General features: G+C 38.5%; 1 protein-coding gene across 1 annotated transcript in view; it reads right to left on the bottom strand.

The window, feature by feature from the left end:
* ajap1 (adherens junctions associated protein 1) overlaps positions 1-18,405 on the bottom strand; it is a 45,768-nt gene extending 27,363 nt beyond the window's left edge. The window contains exon 1 of the mRNA XM_086158946.1: positions 17,442-18,405. Within this exon, the coding sequence (XP_086015072.1) occupies positions 17,442-17,470 (29 nt within the window). The 5' untranslated portion in view covers positions 17,471-18,405. The remainder of the gene's footprint in view (positions 1-17,441) is intronic.
* Between the last annotated feature and the right edge of the window lie 986 nt (positions 18,406-19,391).

Here is a 19,391-nt window from a genome sequence, read left to right as displayed (position 1 = left end):
AGATCTTGTGAAACCCAACTAATGTCTCTGTTCCTGTTAAGACTTTGCACCTAATTATTGTCCTCTGCACTGTATCCCTGCCCCACTTTTTGTGTCACTACCACACTGTGATCACTTGTGCAAAGTAATGTAGGTCTTAATTAGAGCTTCTCTGGACCTGGCAGCCGTGAGACCTCGGCAGATGGGCTCCCCACCTGAGGGAGGTGAAAAAGGCAAGCTTTCTTCAATCCCTTGCCCTGTGTCCCCAGGCTACCATCTATAGATATTTTATCAGCATGGTCTTGACAGCAGTGCAACTGAGTACACATAATTTTCAAACCAACACAGCTATTGAATGGCGCCTTGTTGAAGGTGACTCCACCTTTGCTGAAAGCTGGCGGATGGTAGACGCTATCAGCTAGACAGGATTTACACTGAATCACTACTTGCCATTTTATTTAACCTCGCAGTGGATTGTGTTTTTTTTCCTGCTGTAGGAAAGGGGCTGCAATTCAGCCTTATGTTAACAATTTCAACGTTTTTATTTAGGGTAGCGCTCACAATTGTTAGAGCATTTAGACACTGAAATATGGTTTCCATGTCTCTCCCACACACTCCTATAAATGGCACTAGGAAAAACAGATCCACATGGGAAAGGGTTCACAGCAACAGTTCATGAAATTTCAAACTGTCGTGGGTGGTTTTCTCTTGTGGGTCCAAATGGACATGGGTTTAAAAAGAAAGTTTGTGAGCAGAAATGTGAAGAACTACACATTGATAACAACCATGTTTTCAGTCTAATCACAATACTGGCTGATGCATCGTGGCCTTAGATTCCTAGAATTTTTAGAATTTCCTAGAGTTTTTGTTTAACGCATATTAATAAAAACAAAAAAGTAATCTTGTTATTCCTCTTGCATGCAAATAGACACTAGCCAAGAGAAAATGCATAAAATGAAGAGCAGAGAATAGGGCGGCACATCTTGGGGGTCAGAGCAGATGTCTTGAAGTGAAACATTCTTGGTCGTATTCCTGCGTTCCTCCTAGGCAGCTGAAGTGTTGTCGAGCAAGACACTGAATCCTTAACTGCTCACCTGGTACTGCTAAGCGGTTGCCTACTGCTCATGGTTTATCCATGATGCGTTAAATGCAGTGGTCGATTTTCACTGATGTGCTGTACGTATGACTGAATTTGACACAATAAAGGTCTTTCTTCTTTCTTTTTCTCCTCCTTAACCTTCAAAGTTAGACTGACAACAACTGTTACATTCATAATGCAGGTGCACTGGAGTATAACTGTGGCAGCTTGGAAAACATTATTAAAGGACATGCAATTCAATTTGCAAACACAATAGTTAGTTGTTAGTGTATTCATGTTAAATATTTTCTTTGATGAAGGGCAGGTTTTCCTTAGGACAGCAGAGCAAACTATAAAGAAACCATAGTGCATCCCTGTATGATTCATGCCTTTGTGCTGCACTGTTGTATCAAAAACCTCTTTCAGGAATGGAAGCCTCTAGGCTTCAACAAACACTTATAAACCGAGCCATACAAAGTCTACTGCTGGGTTCAGCACTGTTAGGATTAACTCGTCAGCATCTTTGTTGTGTGTGTATGAGCTTTACACTGGTGACAGTTGTGTGACAGCTCTTATTCAGCTTTATGTTTATTTTTATTTTATTTTTTTTTATAATTTCTGATCCCTCTCTTTAATCAATAATGCCAGATAAAACACTCCTGGTCTCTGATCCCACAGGCCAAAGGAGATTCAGAAAACACTAAAATGCCATAATATCCAGTTTTATTACAACTGTTACATGGTGAAGTGTTCTAACAACATATCATATGTTTCATATGACAATGGAAATGTTCCAACATAACAACTGCTTAGTATCAATCAGTAAATTAATATTTAATACCCATTAAGTATTCATGACAGTATTACCATACAGTACACAGCGGGAGAAGATTTATAAGACTATGATGTTCATTGTTTCCATGACAAAGTCTCAGTAGTTAGACATGTTACCGATTAGAAGCATTTACTCTGTCCTTTTGAGTTTATGTGGAACATGGGATATTATTTATAGACAAGCGGACTGAAGATTTCATTTATTTCTGCTAATACATGGTACTTCTCAAAAGCCTCAATAGAATGCATGTGTGGGATATATTCTACTTCTCTGAGGTATAGTACTTTAAGTATCCCTATGCTATGCTACTAGAGTGAACAATGTTGGAAAACTTCATATTGAGAATTATACGAAAGACAAAAGGATACTGTTGAGTATTCATATAGTGTGTTTACATACATTCCTTGATTCTGCAAGCCTTGAGGATAGCCTATTCACACTGGGGAGAAGACTCCTAAAATAGAGATAGGGGGATATGCAGTGAGCATTTACATTACCCTTAGAGAGTGACAAAGATGGAGAAAGAAAGGAGAACAGGGGGTGGAGGGGCTGGGTCGTGTTCTTCCCCTCTGGGGGGGAAAAAAAACTCTGATAACATCCAGGCCATAGAACAAGGACACTTCTTTCACATGACTCATTGTGAGGGCAGCATACACAGGAGTGCAAACTGCATTGTACTGGCAGAGCAAGCTGCTTTGTCAAATTACTGGAGTGTGATTAAGTCAGTGATATAATATGTATGTATCTAAATAGCTGTCTGCTTGTCTGTCTGTCTATCTATCTATCCTATCTATCTATACTATCTATCTATCCTATCTATCCTATCTATCCTATCTATCTATCTATCTATCTATCCTATCTATCCTATCTATCCTATCTATCCTATCTATCCTATCTATCTATCTATCTATCTATCTATCTATCTATCTATCTATCTATCTATCTCTCCTATCTATCCTATCTATCCTGTCTGTCTGTCTGTCTGTCCATCCGTCCATCCGTCCATCCATCCATCCATCCATCCATCCATCCATCCATCCATCCATCCATCCATCCATCCATCCATCCATCCATCCATCTATCTATCTATCTATCTATCTATCTATCTATCTATCTATCTATCTATCTATCTATCTATCTATCTATCTATCTATCTATCTATCTATCTATCTATCTATCTATCTATCTATCTATCTATCTATCTATCTATCTATCTATCTCTCCTATCTCTCCTATCTATCCTATCTATCTGTCTATCTGTCTGTCTGTCCATCCGTCCATCCGTCCATCCGTCCATCCATCCATCCATCCATCCATCTATCTATCTATCTATCTATCTATCTATCTATCTATCTATCTATCTATCTATCTATCTATCTATCTATCTATCTATCTATGACTGTAAAAATGAAAAAAAAAATATTGTCCTCATAAGGTTCATGGTGCAAACTTGATGTACCAAGTACTGTCTGTATAACCACAAGCCCAGCTCAAATACTAACAGTGTACGTGATGATGGTACTGTTTCAGTGCATCAAAACCTAGGACGTGTTGACAACCTGACATTTTATTGTTGAGCTTAGAAAATAATTTCTATCTCTAAGAGATCTATCTGGATCAAACTTATATTTATATCTTGACTGTCCAGGAAATACGTCTTGCTACAAATACATCTTTGCTTGGTCAGTTGAAATGATGACTATATAACATTCACTAACATACTATTATAACAAACCTAATCTTTTTATAATGGAGGAGTGCTCATGCTATATAAGCACCACGGTAAAATCATGTGCATGAAGCCTTAGGGAGCTGAAAATGCTACTTAATCTCCCCAAAGACTGAACTGACCTCCAAAAATCATAAACCACAGTGCTGACACACTGTAAATAATTGCATCACTCTCAATTACTAGCAGTGCTTCTAATATACTGGTAATTGCCTCGCTCTCTTATAGAAAACGTATATTCACATTTTATGGAAATGAACCTGACCCTGGTGGCATTTTTGAGAGCAAACACATTTTATTTTACTTCCGCCGAAGCATATGGAGAGAATGAGGGAATATTAAGAGTCCTTCTTTGCCCTTCCTATTCCCATTAATTTCAGCATGAATCTTGTAGAGCATTTGACCCAGAATTATCACTGTTTTTCAAGAGGAGGTCATAGATATACTGTAAAGCGGAGACTGCATCAAATAGTTGATTGAGCTTAAATGCTACTCCATGTGTAAAAGTGAAGCACTTACAACCCTGGGGACTTAAAACATTCGAAACACTAATATAGCCACTGCTCCTAGATTCCCATTGATTTTTTTTTAAGTTAAAGAGTCAGTCTTTTAAAGAGCAGTGGGGTATGATAAGCATGAAGTACAAACAGTACTATCCATCCATCCGTTGATACCGTTTATCCTACCTAAGGTCGCAAGGGATGTTTGAGCCTATCCCAGCTGCCATTGGGAGAGAGGCGGGGTACACCCTGGATTGGTCACTTGTCAATCGCAGGGCCACATAAACAGACAACTATTCACTCTGTCATTCGTGCATCTGGGCAATTTTCCTAATTTTTATACAAAGTACTATTCTATATGAAAAAAAAGTACCTACACTTTAGTGTAACACATGGAGGTCTACATGATAATTTTGGAGCATGTACTTCCATGCCTTTTAATGTGATGTGAATATACGCAACTACCAAATGTCATGTTCATGATGTGTGTTCTCTTCAACAAATTTCAAACACATCAAGCACTTATAGCCACCTACTGAAGTATATGGATACAAAAGTGTACTCCTGTTTCTTTGGTTGCTTGTTTTTATTTATTTATTTTCTAATTTGTTATAATCACATTTCACCCAGGGAGGAAGTTTAGATTGAGGGACTTTTTCCTCCAAAAACCTCATTTGAGGATCAATCAACTAGCAGATCCACCGAGCTAAAGTAAAACTAAATTGCAAGACCCGCCGACCCTGTGTGCAAAATAAGTGGAACATAAATGAATGAAAATACATCATGCATTGGTAGAGTTCAGGTGTGTTTCATTACAACTTACAAGGCTGTGGTTTCGAGGTGTATTTCAGGAGACAGGGGTATAATGTTGATGGCTATGAACCAAATATGAACCCCCACAAGCAGAATCTAATCTTTGCTTTATCAGCAAAGTAAAGACACACATGAGTTTTCAGCAGACCAACACTGTCGTATTCTAATTTCTTAGTGTATCAAAATTGTAAGATGCACAAGAAAATACATAAACATATACAAGAATAATGAAAGAATCCAGCTGCTCGCATGGGGGAAACCTGCAAATCTGTTTCCATATGCCAAAATTCATATGGCAAATGTCTGGAGAAGTGTTAGTATGGAAAATTATATTTATTTCAGTATTTCTTCAAGCTATAGGTTCCTATTATTGAGAAAAAAAAATGACAACTTCCCAAAATCCTACTCATCCTACTCAAAAATGTATTTATTTATATATTCTATAGCACTGACATAAAGTGGTGTTGGACTGGGTTCCACACCAAACCAGGATTTCTGTATCCAATGTCATTCCCTATTAATCCTGTAAATTCTTCAATCAGCAGGAATTCAGTATAAAACTCCAGGACTGCTCATGACAATAGAATTTGTTATATTACATATTGTACCGTACCAGCAGTAAATGTTGAATAAAGATCCATCACAGCCCTTCTTCATTACATATAAATACACTCGGGGCCTAATCATGGAGATTTGTTTCTTATGATGTGCTTTAGTCTAATTTTGCGCTGATGCTTTTTGGAATGTGAATATGTCTATGGGATAAAGCTGACAATTTGGCTGGAGACTAGAGGGACATTTAAATTATAGAGCAAAAGCAAGGCTCTTATGCTGTGTGGCACCAACACAGTCAGAACTCTCAAGAGTAATGAGGAAATATAGGAAAGCTTCAATTCAAGAAGCCCCCTAAACACAATTACTCAAACACCCTCACTGACCTTTCTGCTCCCTTTAATAAACCTGTCTCGCAGGTATTCCTTCTCCTCCTGCATTGTCCCCTGCTTTCGCTGGAAACAACAAACAAATAACACTGTAGATGGAAACAGAGACAAAAGTCTTCGTTTTTTTTAAGGCAAGACATGTTGTGGTCTTAACAGATGAGTTACAACACAAACAATAATAGATATCATTTTTTATGACTCATTTTCCATTTTTATTGGTTTTATCGACTAAGCTGTTTGCCTGGAGATTTTATTTTCTACAGCAAAAGTTTCAAAGTGTGTATAAAAAAAAATGCAAACTTCTTTTTATTATTGAGTCTGATATTTCCTGCAGAATTAGGGTCGACCAATTTAGTCTAGACACTTAAAGCAATGCCCAGTGCCAAGAAAATGAAATTTGATACCAATTGTCATAATCTTAACTTGTGTTAAAGTTATTTAGCTGCATTAAGATAGAGGAAATGACTGAATGACTGATGTTTGGTGATGTTTTCAAAAGTCAAAGGATCAATGCCTCTGACTGTCCACAGTGATCAGAAGTATATTCAATCAAACAAAGCTTTCCTGCCGACCTTCATTAACATTACACACACTAATAACACTGATCATTAAAACTCAATCCGAGGTGAAGTCTTTTGTTTGGTGACGAAGTGCCTGAACTCACTGGAATTATCTCCACAAGGAAATAATACCCTCACAATTGTGTGTAATCATGCATTTAGCTCCTCAACTGTCATTTACAAAAAAATGGGTATTACAAAGGCTGAACTTCACAGAGAAATGTGCAATTCACATGAAAAATATGTCACTGCTGCCTTTCCAGTCCAATAAACTCAATAAACCATTAATGATAAAGCAAATTGAAAATGCCAGAAGGTATACAAAATGCTGAGAAGACTTCATTGCAATCTTGATGAATGATGCTGCGTATTGGATATTTATAAATTATGGGGCTACATGGCTGCCTGCATTATTTCATTTAAAACTCATTTTAACTGGCACCTGGTTCAGTCTCGTGGACACAAGAGAATCCATTATGCCAATACAGAAAAATTAAGCGTATAGTTGAATTAAAGCCTCACATTTCATTTGACAGAGGTTAATATTTCACCAAAGGTAAGCAAAGCCAAACTGATCAAAACTGCTAACAGGTTTTATTTGTATTAATGACATAGCAGGTTTGAGAGGTAGCATGACAACCAATTCTCGTTATATATACAACAATACATGGCAATCGGTTTCATAGGCTGTCCCCTGGCAACAATGACTTTAGCAAAAAGGTTGTTTTTTTTTTGCTTGTCAATTATTTCAATCTCTCCTTTTCTCTTGTGGATTTGAATGGCCAGCATCATATTAATTTTTGAAGGCAGCTTTATCTGTGTGTGTTTGTGTGTGTGTGTTTGTGCTGGGGGGGTCCTCAAGCAATCTATTGTGATTTTATGCTCTAGAGATACAACCATACACAGACCATGAATTAATGCCAAACAATATTTGCATATTCAATGACGATTTACATATCACAACTTTTCTGTGCAAACAAACTAACTCTCATGAATGAAAGTGACATGTATCTCTTGATGTGACAAAAGGAAATAGACAAAGTTGATAACACAGTTCACAATTGAGAGACTCAAAAACAGTTTGAATATTACTATAACTAAGAGCTCTCTGTCCCAGGGCGCAAAAAGATGGCCTGAACAAAGTAAATCATCATCATTGTTTGTCAAAGAAATGAACCTTCCATAAAACAAATCATTTTCCAAACCTTTTATTTACCTGCTGCAAACAATGCAAAAAGGACAGGTTTTTCAAGGTTGTGTGTTTCAACGCACCCATTTATTTAGTTTAAGGAAACCAAAAAAATCATTGGATGACATGACTTGATTATTTTTTACCTTCAAGAATAATTTTCAGAGAAAATTCAGACAATTGACTGTGGTGACCCCTGAAGGTAACAGTCAAAAGGAGATGAAGAGGAAGAAAAAATGAAAATGGCAGAGAAAGGCAGAAGCTGTTTTCACTCACCTCAAACCTGAAATTATATATACTTCACATGGATCACCTCTTTGTGTGAAAATAAATGTCAGAGTAGGTCACTGAACAGTCTTTAACCAGCTGGATCCCTAGTGCAAAGGCCACGTTATTGCCAATTGAGCCCCCATGTCACTCCTGAGCTTTTCCTCCTGTGGATTTACAAGTTTGTTTTGATGACCTTACCATGTGACGGGGGGGAAAATACAAAAACAGCCGGTGCATTGGATTTGACATGAAATGGTTTTACATGCTTGTTAGATAATCATTACAATATTTAAACCCCAATTTTTCATTGATCCTGACATCTCAGATCCGAGGCCACTGCCACCTCTTAAAGATGGGCATCTTTAATGTTTTGTATATGTGTAAACATATATGTGTGTATGTGTACACATATATGTGTACATATATATATATATATATATATATATATATATATATATATATATATATATATACATAACCATAATATGGTTAGAGAAACCATAATATTCTTTTAAGATCAACAAAAAATAAAAAATGAAAAATAAACTTGAAACATCTAGTCTTCTTTACAGATACAGCTCTGAGCATCCTTCTTGAAAAACGACATATATATATATGATAATGATATATATATATCATTATCATTATATATATGATAATGATATATGTATATATTTATATATCTTTATCATTATCATTTTATGTGACCTATATATATATATATATTGATAATGATATGTATGTATATCATTATCATTATACATATATGACATATATATAAAAACGACATATATGTAATGATATATATTGTTTTTCAAGAAGTATGCTCAGAGCTGTATCTGTAAAGAAGACTAGATGCTTCAAGTCTATTTTTTATTTTTTGTTGATCTTAAAAGAATATTATGGTTTTGAGTAAAGCAACAGCTTCCTTTATGTTATGTCAATCACCACTGACAGACTCTGATTGACATTTTGTCACTATATGGAGAGCTTCGTCTGTTTTTCTGTGATTGCTATGACCCTTTGACCACCTATAACTTGAAGGTTAAGAGACCCCCTCACACATCTACAGTATACGGGATAAATGTGTGACAAACCCAAATCAAATACAATTTATGAATTATGTATTTTATATTTTTTTCTTGAAAATACTTCTGAATTCCACATTTGTACCATCTGCACAATTTGTTCTCAGAAAGATCAAAATCATGAATAATATTTGAAAAATGCAATATAACCACATGGATTCATCAGCTACACCTCAGAAAAAACACATGCAATTCAAACAGATCTAAAATGCACCTGAAATATTTAAAAGTAATTAAAATACTATTTACGCTTTGAATGAAGAACACAGCCAGCAATAAGTTTAAATGATTTGTCTAGTCTTACTATGTGTGAACTACATTATTCATCTACTTGGTGGGTCACAGTCTTACTAGTCTTCAAATAATCAATTTTTACTGGCCCATAACAATTCAGACAGGTTTATCATGAAACAACATATAGAATGTTGGAGGAAAACATTAACTCATTACATGTTTAGGCTAGTTATGTAGGCGATTTGTCAAGTGGATCCTGCACTTGCAAACCCTTGATTTCATTTTCAGTAATGGGCACTGAGTTTTTAGTTTGTACTTCATTTGATTGTCTACCAGGATTGTCAGAGCTGATTTTTTTTATAATCACTATGCTTTGCCAAAGTTAGAAATAAAGATAAAGGACAATAGGGAAGCCCACATTTTGATTTTCTGCATCTCCATTTTAGCCAAGTTTGCAATGGTCAATATTTAACAGTTTTTACATTTTTTACACCTTTTTATTTCATGACCACAAACACATTGCTAATAATAGTGCAATAATAATAGAACAATAATAACCATTTCTCTCCTTTTCGAATTCCCTTGGCCTTTTCTTTTCTTGGAACAAATTTGATTGTAAAAAAGACTTATAAATATGATGGTTTACTGTACTTTTTTTTTTTTTTTTAAACCAATCAGGTCCATTTATGACAAAAAAAATACTCCCGGAAAATAATTTTCTGCAAGTTATTGGTTGGAATTGTCTTTCAGCTTGAAATATTTACTTATCATGTTGTATATCTGAAGCATCCATTAATAATGTGAGGAACCGTGATACCTTTGAGTATTTGCAGCCTGTTGAATATGCGATCACGCCTTTGTTGGAGCTGAGGCAGTATGTGTGCTCAATTTCTCAGAGTAAGTGATGGGGCAAATAAAGCCCAGCATGTAGATACACACACTCAAGTACATGCACAGACACATACACACACAATTGCAATCGCTCTATGGTAGCAAGCTGCCCATAGAGCCAAGATACACAGGAGTCAAATCAATTATTTCCACAGAATTTTAAGTTCAATTATAATGACTACAGCCAACTTCTCTGTCCCAGGTGATTTACATGCCATCAATAAGCACTGAGACCAGCTCTGGTTTTATTAAAGCACTTATCATAACAATAAGATAAATGCATACGATGTTAAGGATTTTCATATGTTAGGTACAATCATTTCACTGCATGGCCTTATTTGCAACAATGTGTTGGAGAGTCTCCTAACCTAAAAGTGACAGATGGTCCGGAGGTCATAGCAATTAGAGGAAGGCAGATGATGGTCCCTATATAGTGAAAAATATGTGCAGAGAGTCAGTCAGGGCTGATGGATTGACACAACAGTAAAGCTGTTACTTTGCCCTGAGCTATTTCATTTCTGTACCCGAATATAAATAATTATCCAGTCATGTCATCCACTGAATTTGTTATTTCCTTTTGTTAAATAGGTTAGTTGATTCATTGAATAAAAGGATGGAACACACAACATGAAAAACATACACAATGTTGATGTCCTTTTTGCATGGTTGGAACAGTATAATGTCTATACTGCATGCAGCATGTAATTAAAGGGTAGGAGATATATATTTGCATTTGACAACACATGGTGATGATTTATTTTGTTCAGGCCACCCATGTAAAGAGAGACAGAGAACTCTTAATTACGTCAGTATTCAGATCGGTTTTGACACTCGGACTCTTATTATCTTTGATCACAAACTGGACGGCTTTCTTTATATCCTTCTGTCATCGACAGATGGACATCACTATCATTGGTGAAAGGTAGCTTCTTTGAAAGTTGTAATACATAAATTATAATGATAATGTATATTTTATTGATCCCTCATGAGGAAATTCGTTCCCTACATTTAACCCATCATGGACGAACCATGAGCAGTTCAGTATCTTGCTCAACAACACTTCGACACACTAGGAGGGGCCGGGAATCGAACCAGGAATATTCAGTTCCAAAGACATTTGCTCTACTTCCTGCACCCCCCCCCCCATTATTTTATTTTTTTTATAATTAAAAAAAAAAGCATATATTTTCTCATACAAGCCAGTAACCAGAAAACTTCTGCCACAAAAGTGAAAAGAACTTACTTCAAAGTGAAAGCATTATCAATAAGATACCAAGGCCCATGATTGTTTGTGTAGATGCATAAGCTTCTCTTTTTACCTTTATCTTTAAAGAATGAAATGCACAATAGTATTGCTGCATTAATTCGATTTCACTTTACGTAACCATATCATTTAATCATAAAATATAGTGTTTGAAATTATCTCTACAGAATGTGTTCAGAAATTCTACCATGGCAGTGTATTTAAAAAAAAATACAGTTCTCTGAGGTGTAGGAGTTATGCTGTCCTTGGTAGACATCCAGTATTAGGGAGATAAATACTACAGTTGGCTCTCCAACGAGTTCCAGAGATTTATGGATCGCCTCTATGCAGCAAGAAAGCCTCTGGGAGGCAAATATTCTATGAAATCAAAAAAATTCAAATGTTTTTGTAGCATGCAACACACGAGCACACCCACAAACACACATCGAGTCAGTCGATGCCTTTAAGGCAGAGCAGCTGCCGTTGCTATAGCTGTACAGTAGAAAAGTGGCCACATTTGTGTGGAGCTGAATAAGAGCATAATGGGAAACAAATAAATGCAGAGGGTGGGGTAGATGGACTTTTAGTGTCGTATGAAAGAATCTAAGATCAAAGAGCGAAGGGTGGTACATTATACCATTAATTGCTCCCTGAGCTCTATGTCCTCCACCACAGTGTGAATGACCCACATGCTGAGAGATAAGCAGGGTTGTAAAGAGCATGGGAATAGGGGGGAAAACAAAAAAAGATCTAACAATTGTCCAATAAACTCAACCCTGCACTGTCAAAGTTTTAATCCAGCCATTGCCTGAAACCATGCCAATTATTAGTGTAGCTGAGGACCAAATAAAGATATTGGGGTCTCTTCTTTTATTCATTTAAAAAGTATTTTACTGGAAAGTGGCCCACTGAGAGACGTCCCACATGCCAGAGGGCCAGTTAGTGGGAAGGTCCATGACGGATAAATCTGATCCCATGGAGAGGCAGTATTGATCCAGCAAAAGCTCACTACATGAATCAAGTATGAGTCTCTGAGCTGTTAGTTCCCTCACTCTCTAGGATGGACATGCTTCAGTGGAACAGAACACTCTTCCTTCATAGCCCAAACTGAAAAGATGGTCATTAGACACAGTCAGGCTGAGTGTTGCTGGCATTATGGATGAAACTTGGACTTACATTTTGAGATCTGACTGTTGGAAAATGTCTTTGGGAAGCATAATTAATGCTCTCCTCGGTCCCTTCCTTACGGGATTATATTTGTGCTCATGGAGCAGAAATGCAGAAATGGTCCATCGCAGATTGGCAAATATTTTTGTATTTTGTTTTCATGTGCATGGGTTTCGAGACTAATTAAACAGTTAAACAGCATAATATCAACAGATGGTTCCATTGTAATAAAGTGTCTTTGTCACAGTGTGTGTGTGTGTGTGTGTGTGTGTGTGTGTGTGTGTGTGTGTGTGTGTGTGTCCACACATAAACAGGTTGAGATTGCCATAGATTGCCAATAGATTTTTCTCCTTTAAAATACTAACCTTAAAGATCAATATACAGTGGTCTACATTGTGCCTGGAATCAAAGCTGTTAACACAATTAACGGAAATTATTTGAAATGTAAAATGATTTGACACTAAAAAACTATATCTTTATAATGTGACTCAAACAACAGCCATTTATTTGCAGGTAGCCAACAAGCAGAGCTTTAAAAAAAAACTCCCTGGAGGTTATATTCACACTTGATCAGGTAGTGGAGGAACAATGGCAGTAATCCAATTCGTCTCTGAGTGAGAGTATAGTTAGGGGGCAGCAGGGGTCCTGCAAAAATGTGGATGACAAAAAAGAAAAAACGTAAATTCACCCCTTGCCACAGCCTGACATCACAGAGAACTAACCAATCATTTAAGGTTACCTGACTGGAGGAAGCATGTTCACCATGAGTTTATAGAATTCCGTGCAGAGAAGTTAAAAGAAATGAAACACTATGCATACACAAGAGAGGAAGATTTCACCTCTGCCACAGTCCACATGGCTGTCAAATACCTGCAGCATGACTGACCCTACCGCCCTGCAGGACGGAGATACCTGATCCCATGTGAACATGACCTACACCTTACCACCATGTTTGTGCAGCTTTGACAGAAGAACTTTGACACATAATGGCTTAAATCAATTTCCATTGGTTTTATTAATCCAAAGGCAATAGCAAAGAGGGTAATAAGTGAATTGCGTAAAGCAAAACTTCATAAGAGATTATATTGAAATACAAATAGGTCACCTGCGGGCCAAACACATTTTGCTTTCTAGCCCTTCAATGATTATCTATGCAGTTATTTGTTATAGCCGGATCAGTTGCAGTTTTTTTTTTTTTTTTTTTTTATCAAATCGTCAATCTTTTAAGGTTTTCATTGACTTGCCCGTAAATGAAAAGGCATTTTTTTTGCTTCGCCGCTGTGCTTAGCAACCGCATCTTTCTCCCCTCTCCTTCCGTCTCCCCCACACAATTGCTTTTTTTGCCGCAATCAGACAAACCAGCATCCATGTCTTGACTTCTAATACTATGTCACGGGGACAACCTGTGTTGGTCCTTCTGGATTTGACAGACTGCTGAGCACAGGATGTTTACAACGCATGTGCGCACACATTCACACACACAAATACACTATACTACACATACACCCATCTCCAGAGGATAGAATCTGAGAGAGGCAACACAGTCTATTTCACTACAAATTAGGTTAATCATGCTCCAGAGAGGCCCAGTTAATAACCCTCATAGCAGCTATTAAGATGCCACCTAAATCCCAGGAATATCTGATGGCCATCTTATACAGTGATGGCATCTTTGGCCCAAGAGTTTTTAACTTGTACTTTTTGCCTGCTGTGAGAACTACAAGTGAGTTCATAATTCCAAAGCAGCACGAGGGATATAATACCTTGCAGGAGGGATTGTTTCTCAATTGAAAAGACACCTCAGAACAGTGGATTCAATTCTAAGACCCTAGAAAATGAAAATATTCTATAGAGCTTTTTTCTTTTCAAAGATAATATGTACACATCCATAAAAAATAATTTGATTATATTACTCACAGGTTATTTTACTTATGAATACACTTCCTTCCTTATAATATTCCAAGTTGATATCCAACCAACACTACAGTCACATTTCATATGTCACATTTCATATCACAGTAACTCTATTCCAGTTCAATCAAATAATGTATTAGGCATTTAAAAAGATACATGATTGATGTTTACAGTCTCTTATACACAACAAATGCCACACTTGAAAAGTTTTGACTTGGGTCTGGCAACAGGAATCAATTCCTACTCCAAAGACCAGTGTTCTATCAGCTTTTCCAAAATTCTTTACAAAGATTTACAAATTATTTTTGTTGGTATATATTGATATGTAGTTGCAAACATTCTGTGATGATCATTTTTTCAACAACTTGACACTTTGGTGTCAAAAAATGTCCTTTTTTGCCACTTGTGTTGAGGGTCCATCCATCCATCTGACTCAACCTCCACATTGTTAATATGTTGAAGCAGAAAACTGGGACCCTCTTGAAAGGCAACTGGTGTCTCTCGCAGTGATACTCTGTAGTTATAGTGTGTCTCTATTTTACAGCACTTCCAGTGCTACAGTGATATGAGAGCTCACTGTGGGGAATCTAAACTGTATGACATCTGTGAGAGATTCAGCCCAGAGATGCTGGCACTGAGGGAGGTAAGTCCCTGCTGGATAACTCTCATGAAACTTTCTCCTTCAGCCCTGACAGGAGCATGCAGTTTCAGTTAAAACTGTATTTATTTGTAATATGTATGCCATATACCTGGTACGTTTATCTTCTTATTCATTCACATTTCACCCTGGAATTGGCAGGAAGAGCTGAACAATGCCAACCAATGAACAAAGTTTTTGTCATTGCCATAAAATTAGCACTGAGGGAAATGAAAGAATGTTGTTTCATATTGTGCTCTATATTCATATGCAGATGTAAAAATATATTTTCCAAAAAGACCTTGTTTACCAAATGTGAGTTCCTATAGTGTAACAGATTGTTTGACTGAATTACAGTATATGCAATCAAGTAGAAATAGAAATAGTAATGCAATTGGATATTTTTGACATTGACATTTATCTCCATTATCCACCATATCTCATTAACATAATTTAATGGAAACCACAAACACTTCATTAAAATGATGTCCAATTAACTGTCCAGCAATCTGTGTCCGACCCTTGCGTATTAGTACAACCTCACACAAACAGACAGCAAGTGATTAATATCTAAAACAATGAATATACCTATAGAGTATCTGAAAGGCAAAAATCGAAATAGGACATTATTATAATACAGTGATATTCACTACAACACAATTAATATAAGTGTTAATCTAAGACTATGAACAATGATATTGGATGAGAAAATCTCTATGATGGTAACTTTTTCAGGATCTTTTTAGCCATTAAGAGCATCTTTCCTCTGTCAATGACGTTTGCCAAAGTGAGAGTGCTGTCAGCTGAACTGACACCCACGAATCTAGTTTTGTATTTGGCCTGTTCTTTTCCAAAAAGCACAATATCTCTCACTGAAGGTTATTTTACAGTTATTTCCATTGAATTGCAAGAAGGTCACCTGTCCATAATAGAAGGTAAAAACACAGGAAAGACCTAGCATCCTATAGCAAACACAAAAATGACAGTGCGATCAGCCTGATATTGTAAACACAATGAGGCCATGCACAATTCTATTAATTGTAGCTTCACCCAAAGACAGCAGTTAGCACCACATCCAATTCTAACACCCGAGATCGTGACATCAGGTAAAAAGGGTAATTCCTGACCGCAGAAAATGGATGTCACTGTACCTCTGACAAATCCATCTAAAGATATGGGACTTAAACATGTTCATTTCATCATCTTGTACCACTACGGTCCACAGTAAGCACTGACATTCCCTACGAGGTCAGCCGTGAGACGTGCGGTTCATGCATAATGCATTTCTGGATGCAAATGGCCAGTCTTTAGATCTGCCAGAGGGGATGAGATCCAGTGATCTAACCACCAGCAGGTTTGTTCTCATTTCACGGCATGTCATCCCCCTGGAAACCTATTTTACACTAAATGATTGAGCTCCAATTTAGCTTTTGTAACCGACTTCTTTATAAGTCAAAGTGTGCTGACTGATCTTCTCCCCGCTCTGAACTCTCTGGCTATTATATTTTAGACTTCAGACTTCAAGTATATTTTTAATCTACCAGTCTAGTCACAGCTTTTAGTTGCATTGTAAAGAAAAAAGAATGGGAAGCATGAATGCTCGTTGAGGGTTTAGGGCTTTCCCATCGCTGCCTCCCACCTCGGTACATCCAGTGACTTCAACATTTTTAGCAAAAATTCAGTAAATAAAAGTTTGGGATTTTTTTTTCTTTTGTTTTTTTTAATTATCCCAATGGCAGTGATACATATGATCACAATCTTTGGAGCTGCGTGCTTCTATGAGACCGACTAATCTCACAGGTGGGGATGAGAAGACCTAACCTTGAGGCACTGTGTGTTTCTGCGCACGTGTGTTTTAGGGATGCGCGCGTATGTGCGTGTGCGTATGTGTGTGTTTGCGTGTGTGTGTCGTTCCCACCGTACTGTTGGCGACCCCCAGCGAACAGGATGTGAAATCCCCCCCCTCCCCGCTTCCTTTTCTATGTTTTAACGTCATAAAACATCCATATCATCCTCTGCCTTTATATTCCCGTGTCAACATTTCCACAGTAGACACGCTGCGTGGGCGGACGTCTTTATCACCACTAGGATCATTGCGTTTACATGTTTTTTTTTTTTTCTTCCCCCATCCATTGGTACATAATCAATCATAAATTCCAGCTGACTCTCAGAACTTGTGGCGTAGATAAAAAATAAATTAAAAAAAAACAGACAACATGTTGTCCGACAGCGGTGTGAAATATAATACATCAAAGATGCCCCCCCCCCCTCCACACACACACACACACACACACACACACACACACACACACACACACGCCACGAGGTATTTCATAAATACCATGTAACTGGTGTGATATCAATAAGTCTTACCTGCGGGCAACACTCCGTTTTATCCACATTTTTTTCGCAGCTGCCGAATCCGACTCAGTCCTCCAGGTACCCTCCCATTTAGATGGGTTTACCACCAAAGTCGTCAATAGCTGATCAAGACAAGAAAAAGAAGAAGAAGAAGAAAAAAAAAAAAAAACACTCAAGTGACGGACCTTACTCCAGCTGTCAGTAACGCAAACATTATTGAAGCCATATCCGTCATCGTGGCGCACATGAAATTCCTCCAATTGCGCGGCACGAATCCTTCGGAAGGAAAGCCCGCGGGAGCGGCGGCGGTCAAGTCTCTTAGCGAAGTTGCTCGACAAAATTGTTCGACTCGGGCGGCGATCTTTCCCGGGTTGTCGCTCGGAGGCGGCTCGCAGGTCGGACAGGTGAGCGCCGGGAGTCGGCCGGTAGGGTGGGGAGGAGGGGTGTGGGAGGATGGGATGGGGGGAAGGGGAGGGGGACCGAGCAGCGAGGTGCCCTCAAACTTTGCCTCTTTGCGCGGGGGTTTCATTCCCGCCGCGTCCGGGCGGAGGAGACGCGCTGCGCGCTGCGGCGGCTGCGAGGCGTGCGTTCGGGCATCTTCGTTGCGTGGAAAAAATGACGAGCGGCTCCTTCTACATTGTTGAACAAGCAAGATGAACGTCCTGAGGATGGGAGGCGAAGGGGTGGGAGGAAGATGTTCGGCTCGGTGAACGGAGACAAGTCACTGCTGGCGGGCGGTCCTTATTATCTGCTCACATCTCTGGAGGTGCGGAGGTGATGCTCTGAGTTAAAAAGATATATATATATTTTGGATGGAACTGGGGAGGAAAAAGATAGGAGGAGTTTTTCTAGGAGAGTTAGAGCGAGGACAAGGGTTGGAGGGTGTTGGAAGATGGGGCGGATGGGAAGGATGCGAGTGGTGTCAGGCGAGAGGAGAGCAGGCGAGCCCGTCTCCTTCTGCTCCTCTTCTTCTCTCAGACTGACAAACGACCTGCTTGCTGAGCCCTACGCTGCCGTGACGTCATTTTAAAAGCCAGTGTGTCAGATGCTGGGGCTGTCCGGCGTCATGGAGAAGAGGGGGGGGGTGCACAGCTCATACTTGTCAGCCTAAGCATCATCCGGACCACAACTGCGCCGAGATGCTCAGCTCACAACTTAAGGCATCCAAGTGTGTGGTAAACTCATCCTGGTGTACATGTCAAGCGTAAGCTTGGACATATAGGGTGCACATTTAAGGGAGAGGTGTAAGCCTGCAAGCTTTGTTACTGTCGAGGATGATGTGAAACAAGAAGCGAGTTTGATTGTAAAGGTTTCAGACTAAATGGTATATCAGAAAAGCCGCTTTCCATATTCTCCTGACAAAGCCAAGTAATTCGAACTACGCACCGTGCCATCGTGGGATGCTGACATTGTTTGGGGGCTGCGCAGCAATGATCTGGAAACAGAAACCAGATAGGAAATGAAATACGGGTTCTTCGTTTTTTTTTTTTTTTTTCATTTCATTGCCCTCTATGCTTATAAGATAAACTTTATTGATATCCACAGGGGAAATTCCTTAAATTCTTTATCCCTCAACCCTCAATCAGGTCGGGTGGGGGGGCTGTCACTGGATGAGAGCAGGGTTCACCCTGGACCAGTTGCCACATATAAAACCATACCATTATTCACCCTCATTCGTACATCTGGGCAATTTAGTCTCCAATGAACCCAATGCATGCTCTTGGACTGTAGGAGGAAACACACATAGACACAGGGAGAACATGCAAATGGGAGTATTGAATAGCCTCATATATTCTGAGATGGCAGATTTTCCACGTAGGTCTATCTGGAGACTGTGAGCTCATAAAATTGTGATCTATATCTGGCTGGAGTCAGCAGAGACATGAGTTTGGAATGTTTAGGTTGAAGGCCTTTTTGTTATTGATGCATCCAAGACTGGAAGAATCGCTGCATATCTTGATC

The sequence above is a fragment of the Fistularia commersonii genome, chromosome 14 (assembly GCF_037954325.1).
Source record: "Fistularia commersonii isolate RoL2024-O1a breed Wild chromosome 14, RoL_Fcom_v1.0, whole genome shotgun sequence".
Taxonomy (NCBI): Eukaryota; Metazoa; Chordata; class Actinopteri; order Syngnathiformes; family Fistulariidae; genus Fistularia; species Fistularia commersonii.
Note: the sequence above shows the minus strand (reverse complement) of the source record. Positions and strands in the feature narration are given on the sequence as shown.